The sequence below is a fragment of the Danio rerio genome, chromosome 23 (genome assembly GCF_049306965.1).
Source record: "Danio rerio strain Tuebingen ecotype United States chromosome 23, GRCz12tu, whole genome shotgun sequence".
Classification (NCBI taxonomy): Eukaryota; Metazoa; Chordata; class Actinopteri; order Cypriniformes; family Danionidae; genus Danio; species Danio rerio.
In genome coordinates this window covers 12,456,112-12,464,082 of record NC_133198.1, presented here as the reverse complement: position 1 = coordinate 12,464,082, position 7,971 = coordinate 12,456,112, and the positions used below count along the sequence as shown (strand labels likewise).

The following is a 7,971-nucleotide window of genomic DNA, read 5'->3' as shown; positions in this document are numbered from 1 at the left end:
GCTCAAGGGAGGCATGGCCCCACCAATGTCAAGAGCGAATCTACGCCTTGAATGAACGAACAAATTAATAAATGTTCATGTCAATCCAATATGAATGTTTCATGAAGGTTGCGATCATTTCAAGCCCGGCTTTGACATTTTTGAGTAAAAAAACATTTCTCGAGGAGAAAATACTTGACTTATTTTTTAATTGTTATTTATTGATTGCTATTGGTCGATCAATTTCAAATCAATTTCTTATGACTGGCAGGTTGTCCCGCCCTCACGAACGTCAGCCAACGTCGTAAGAGAAAGTTTTTTTTAGTTAAAATGACAAGAACCAACACACACACACACACACACACACACACACACACACACACACACACACACACACACACACACACACACACACTCAAATAGACAAACAATCATGTAAAATAAGCGTAAATACAGCAATACTCCATATGTTACTTCCAGTTTAATGCTCACTTTAAGCAGGCGAAAATACGAGTCATCATGATTCATTCATCTCAAAAACCCTGATTCTCTCCGAATCAACGCCACTAGAAGGTCTGCAAAAGCCCAAATGAATGGATTCATTTACGAAGGCGCTGTAAAACGTCATGCGCTCGCATCCTGTGATTCAGAACGGATGCTCGCCTGTCAGTGGGTCATTGTGGAGTGGATAAAGGTGGCATCTGCGCGCGCGCGTACACACACACACACACACACACACACACACACACACACACACACACACACACACACACACACACACACACACACACACAAATACCCCAGCCTTATGACAGACACTCTCGGTCTCCCTCCCTCATGCACACACACAGTGACTGTAAAGGGTTCCTCTAATTCGGCAATGCCTGCTGCTGGATGCTCTTAGACGCATCCGCCTCACCGACGGCTCCGCTGCCTCCGAAAGGGATTTCATTATTTGACTCACACAAGCTCCTCATGGCTACATCGGACGGAATAGACAAATGTCTTCTGCACAGAGGCAGATCTCAAAGTGACCCGAACATCCTCAGCGAGTCTGGCATCGATCTCTCGCACGGCGCAGGTAAGATGATGCATTTATTGTCTGGAGATGCCATTAGGAAAAAATAAAAGCGCTTTTCACTGCCACGGTGAAAGTGGTTCCACCATCTGCGCTTTCGTTTTAATATTAGGCGCCGCGCGATGGAGATCAATTAAATTACGTCGCCTTTGATGCATACCCCTTGAAATGCATCTGGAAAATAACACCATAGTAATATTTCCCCCTGCGGATCTGTGTTTTTGGTTGCTACAACGAGCAGGAGGAGAGATCATAGCAGACTACCTAGAGATTATGTGCCAACTGTGGCTTATGCTACCATTCAAAATGAGCAGACAAAAAGGTTTATATCCTATGTTAGATTTTTTTTTTGTTCTCCAGTGAGGGAGGGTTCATCCGCGTTATTGTCTTTTGTCTCGTGTGCACTTGTTTCTGCGCGCATCGTTTAATACAGGTTTGATTTTGGATAGCTGATGAAATGGGATGCATTTTTTTGCTGCTTTGGCAACACTGGCTGGTGTGACTGATAGCTTGGTTCCGCACTGAGACTGCGCATTCACTGCTCCTGCCTATTCAACAGAGCAGGTCAACAGAGTCTTCTGGAGATACTGATGAGATGATGCGCTGAAGTCGTATTTTAATGATGCTGTACTAAACACATCTCCGAGAGTCTGAGAGTCTGTTACAAAGTGTGTGGTGTATATTGTTTGTGTTCATTGTGATTCTCTTATCAGACCTGTCAGAAATGTCTGGGTCATTTTACAGTCCAAATTCAGAGAGGAGAAATACAAGGCTGCACTCTTATAGGAAGCTGGAAAGAATAAAGAAAAATAAATCAGGATTTTCTGTATACAATTTTTAAAAATGCATCTGAATACAACAGTGTTATGTAAAAAAATTAAATAACTGAGTTTAGTTTTTATGCACCATGGCATTATGCATTTACCCGAATATTAATCAATTATATGTATAAATAAATAAAAAATTAAATATATTACATGTTTACTAAGTTGAATATATACAGTTGAAGTCAGATTTGTTAGCCCTCCTGAATTATTCACCCCCTGTTTATTTTTCCACCAATTTCTGTTTAACGGAGAGAAGATTTTTTAACACATTTCTTAACATAACAGTTTTAATTACTCATTTCTAATAACTGATATATTTTATCTTGAGATAGCACCATTGCTAATACTCAATATGTAATTACACATCTTTAGCATATGCACATTCATCTTTAGCAGTGTTTCCCCTACTATGATATTAGTTTGGCGCCCTGCCCTCCTAACAGCTTTCCCCGCCCCTCTTGAGGTCAAGTTAATTTTATTTTCTATTTAATGCCAAATCACAACTTTTTATAATAAACAAGCTTTCAGCTCTGTCTTACTCTCTCACTCTGGCCAAATAAAAGTCAACGTAACTTATGTAAAATATTCAGTTAAACATACAACATTAAGTTCCCCCATAATATTAGATATAAAACATATATAATAGTTTTTTTTCTGTGAACAAATAGTGCAATATAAAACATACAGCTAGAATTTTTAATATAAACTACTTTTAAATTTGTAATTATAATTGTAATAATGAATGTGATGATGGAATTTTTTTGGGGGGGGATTTAGGAGAAGTTTACTGTAATATGATATATTTTAAGCTAATATGTCCGTAGTGTATGTGTGTGAATGAGTGTGTATGGGTGTTTCCTAATAATGGGTTGCGGCTGGAAGGGCATCCGCTGCGTAAAACATGTGCTGGATAAGTTTGCGGTTCATTCTGCTGTGGTTAATAACCGGTTAGTTAGGCAGTTAATAACCCCTGAATAATAAAGGGACTACTTTGGAAAGAAAATTAATGACTGAATGAATGAATGAATGAATGAATAATAAGATAAATATAGTAAACAAATCTTCTACATACTGTAAAATGTGGCCTGCAATCAATTCGCGATTTCAGTCTGCAGTAACCAGGATTGTTTTGCTTTGCTCAGTGTCTTGAAGGAATGCAAATAATGCACAATGACCAAGCAATCTGTTTTGAGTAAGAAATAGCGGTTGATCTTTTTTCATCTAAACTTTAAATCTTGATAAAAGCGATTTGTTTGAATCCCAGCTGCGTCACCTTTAGGTTTATTGGTTTATTCTTTTGGGAACACAATTTCATAATCATTCTGCTTTCAATCAATGAGAGCAAGAGTCATGTTAACCTTTCCTCTTTTTAGTGATGAAAAAATCAGATGCGGCATGTCATATCCTCCTCTCTGCACGTTTTTGCAAGAGAGTTCACTGTTAAGTGCAGGCATTTTAAGGGTTTTAAATACAGAGGAGGTTAATTTCAGGATTTATTCAGGACAGATTCTTAACATCTAGAACTAACATCTTAAAAACAGGGGCTGCTTTCAGTGACAATTTTATCTTTAAGTCTTAAAAGGTGTTGTATTTGCGTATTGTGTCTGTTTTTATTAGATATAACTCAAATCTCATTTGTTTCCAATCTTTTCTGTGAGGTATTAGCTTAAAGTCCATGGAAAAATCTAAATTGACCTTTTTTTTTGCATTCCCTCATAGCTAACTAACGGTAAGGCATAGTTTTGTAATTTTTAAGGTGAGCAATTTGTCTCTGTGAGCTACTCCAATGAAAAGCATTTGTTTTGGTAATCTTCAATCAAAGTTTGACCATTTGCTTCCGCATTTAGAGTGGCTGTGCTTCTTTGATGATGTCAGCTTGACAGCTTTGGCCACAGTACTCTCAACCATGTCTTACGTTAGATAGCTATAAGGGAATGCTATGCAAAATAAAAGCCCCACCCCTACTCAATATTCTAATTAAGTTGGAATTACATCAATTTATTGAAATAAAAGTCGTAGTAACTTCCTGTTTGCGTGGAATTAAAAATACCTCACTTGCTCTCGGGGCTGTATATATCGAAGTTGATAGTCGCACCTTCTTGGTGTTTCGTAACATCACATTTTTAACAAGGTGGGTCTTTTGCCCAACTCTTAACCCTCAACCTGGAAGACCAAGACATACACACATACACTATGCAGACAATTTAGCTTACCCAATTTACCTATAGGGCATGTGTTTGGACTTGTGGGGGAAATCGGAGCACCCGGAGGAAACCCACATAAACATGGGGAGAACATGCAAACTCCACATGCCTTCTGACCCAGCTAGGGCTTGAACCAGCGAACTTCTTGCTGTGAGGTGACATCGCTACCCACTGCGCCACTCTTCTGCCAAAATAATAGCTCACATGTCTCTTTATTATACCTTGTCAAATTAACTCCTATTTGAGTGTGACCAAAACATGCCACTTTGTGTGTGTGTGTGTGTCCATTTAAATGCAAATGAGTTGCTGCTTTATTCATACCTTTATTCATAGGGAAGAGCTTTTACACCTTATTTCTGACACAAACAAAACAGTTGAATTTAACAGAGACAAAATGTCAAATAGGACCAGTAGAGTATTAAAGCCATACTCGCATGCTCAAACCAGAGTCAGGTTAGTGGAGACATGCACTATAAGACAAGGCAAGTAGAGCACATTTCGTACACAGTTCCAATTCAAAATGCTAAAGTGCAAAGATAAACAGGAATAAAAGAGACGGGTATGAATAAAATAAAAACAAAAAACATAAAAAAAGATTAAGATGTGTTAAAACAGGTTATAAAATAATGAAAGAGAAAAGAAAGACATAATAGTGCGATCTGTAAAGGCACAGCTAAACAGACGTGTTTTCAGTCTTGATTTGAATGTGCGTAATGTTGGAGCATATCTAATTGTTTCTGGAAGCTAATTCCAGTAGCAGGGGGTGTAGTAGTTGGGAGGGATTCACTCTGCATTGAATTAACTATTGGAATTCATAATTTACTTAATCTTAAAGAGTAATCTAGTGATCTGTTAGGTATGTATTCAGTGAGCATATCTGAAGTGTTTTAAGGTCCTAGACCATTTAGTGATTTATAGACAAGAAATACTTTAAAATCTATACTGAATGTAACTGAGAGCCAGTGTAAAGACCTGAGGATGGTTGTGATGTGCTCTGATTTTCTGGTACTGACAGAATCTTGGCCGCAACATTCTGGATGAGCTAAAACTATCTGACTGTATTTTTGGGAAGACCCGTGAAGAGTCCATTTCAGTAATCCACCCTGCTGGTGATAAAAGCATGAACAAGTCCTTACTGGAAACAAAGCAGTGCACAATAAATGTGTGTTTATGAACTGGCGATGAGCTTTCTCAAGATTCATATAACAACATATCTCTGGCCTCTGTGTATAGAGTCAGATACAGTGGTAACTTTAGCCACATTAGCCACACAGCATGTTGACACTTAAGCACTAAATTCTGATATTGCATTGATTCGTCCTTCAGAAACAATGTTAAACTCTCATTGGTAAAACAGTCCAGCATGAAATGTATTTTGCGCAAATATATAAAACACTGCCATAATTCTTTAGCATGTTTCCTTCAGAAATTAAATTCAACACAGTGACGACATTCATCATATTTATTTACTTATTTTATTTTATTAGTGTTAGGGCTGCACAAAATATCATTTTAGCATCGAAATCGCAATGTGATCATTTACAATAATCACATTACGAGCATATAAATGAAGTCTGAATTATTAGTCCCCCTTTGATTTCTTTTTTCTTTTTAAATTATTTCCCAAATTATGTTAAACAGAGCAAGGGAATTTTCACAGTATGTCTGAAAACATTTTTCCTTCTAGAGAAAGTTTATTTGCTTTATTTAGGGTAAAATAAAAGCAATTTTTAGTTTTTTGAAATACATTTTAAGGTCAAAATGATTAGCTCCTTTAAGCTTTATATTTTGATAGTCTACAGAACAAACCATCGTTATACAATAACTTGCCTAATTACCCTATGCTGCCTAGTTAACCTAATTAACCCAGTTAAGCCTTTAAATGTCACTTTAAGCTGAATAGTGTCTGAAAGTGTCTTGAAAAATATCTAGTAAAATATTATGTACTGTTATCATGGCAGAGATAAAAGAAATTCGTTTTTAGAAATGAGTTATTAAAACTATTATGTTTAGAAATGTGTTAAAAATCTCTCCGTTAAACAGAAATTGGGGAAAAAATAAACAGAGGGCTAATAATTCAGGGTGGCTAATAAATCTGACTTCAACTGTATGCAATGTTGAGTCTGGCCTATAATTTATAATTTTGCAAGTGGTTTTTGAAGCTTGTGACTGTGAAGGTTTTAAAAGCATTCAGGCATAGGAAATTGTACCATTTGTATCTTTGACAAATTAACAATGATTATGCAGCATTATTTTACATTTGATTCAATTACTGTATAGCTGAATACAGTTAGACTTCTTAAAAAATATTAAAATGCAGTTTATTTAATTTGTATATTTTCCTTTATTGAATTTATCTATGTTTGTAAATAGCTTCTTATATTTTATGCAGATGCAGGACCTTACAGAATCATCCCAATCAGTCTAAAAGGATAAATTCTTTGCATATAGTTATTCAGCTCATTTAGTGAAATTGTATACATATCGCAATATATATAGTTAGATTTCTCCAATATCGTGCAACACTTATCTCTGAATGTAATTTGCTCAAAGTTCAATACAAAGGGAAACATTGGCTTTTACAGAGTTAGCTTAGCAAAGCCTACAGCGAATTATGCTTGGGGACTACAAAAAAATACATATGGGTTAATGATGTCATAAACCCTTCAGATTGCAAGCATACACCCTGCAAAGCAAAGGGGCGTGGCCAGAAGTGGTGCAATGTTTTAGCAGAGACGCTTCCTGGTGAGATGGAGCCGATCCGTGAATTACAGCACATTGTGTTAGTTGACCAATCAGGCTTTCGGAGGAACTAGGAAATATGACAGTAATTTTCATGTTAGTTGAGTAGCAGTATATAATTAAAGTAAGATAGATGAAAAAATAATGTGATACAAGTGAAGCATGAGCATACATTGCTTTACACCCCATAAACACAACCAAGCCTTAAAAATAAACTCGACCACCCCTTTAAAGAATTTATCTGAATGCCTTTTTTTAATGTGGAGTTAGTCTAAAAAATGCAACACAGTTTTTTAGTTTTTAGTTTATTTTTTTTATTTTTTATTTTATTAAATTTTATAAAGAAATGTGCAGCGTTTAAAATAAAATTAAAAGGGCACTTGTTTATTTCTAATTTGACTAATTTTATTTTCCTAAAAAGAAAATCGTTTAAGAAATTGTATCGTGAGATCAATATTATGAGTCATATAGAGTTAATCATTAGATCCCTACTAAACAAAGTTACTGGAATGTCTATTTTCAGATTTTCTGCATTGGTAGATGAACCAAGCACACGATTTTAGCACCTAACACAATATAAACACATAAAAAAAGATTTCCATATTAAGTACCTTTTAAAACACCTTTTGTACAGGTCAAAAAAGCAAGAGATGGATCTAGGAAAGATATGTGAGCTGTAAGATTGACCCCAACATAGAGAGAGGATAGTCTGTTTTCTGGTCCTCATCGACTAGTGCCGGTGTTGTGGGTGATGCATCATTCTCTTCCTGAGCTCAACATTCATTAATGAAACATCTGAACTATATGTGGCCCTCTCTTTAACGCACATCTTGCCTGGAGAGGCCTGCTGCATCACAATTTAACACCGCTCACGGATGCCTGTTCACACTTTGGGATGATGCTGTTTTAGCACTTTCCCTTCTTCATAATATAGCATTGCGTCATCATACATGGAAATCTCAGTGCCGTAAATATGCAAAATTGAAAATTACATAAATAATTACATCATAAATGAGATATTTCTTAATTAATATGCTTAACTATATATACAGAATTATTAAGCCTCTCTGAATTAATAGCCCACCTGTTTATTTTTTTCACAATTTCTGTTTAAGTAAGAGAAGATTTTCTTAACACATTT

General features: G+C 36.1%; 1 protein-coding gene across 1 annotated transcript in view; it reads left to right on the top strand.

The window, feature by feature from the left end:
* The first annotated feature begins 835 nt into the window (after positions 1-835).
* phactr3a (phosphatase and actin regulator 3a) overlaps positions 836-7,971 on the top strand; it is a 113,627-nt gene continuing 106,491 nt past the window's right edge. The window contains 1 exon segment of the mRNA NM_001114411.1: positions 836-1,060. Within this exon segment, the coding sequence (NP_001107883.1) occupies positions 955-1,060 (106 nt within the window). The 5' untranslated portion in view covers positions 836-954.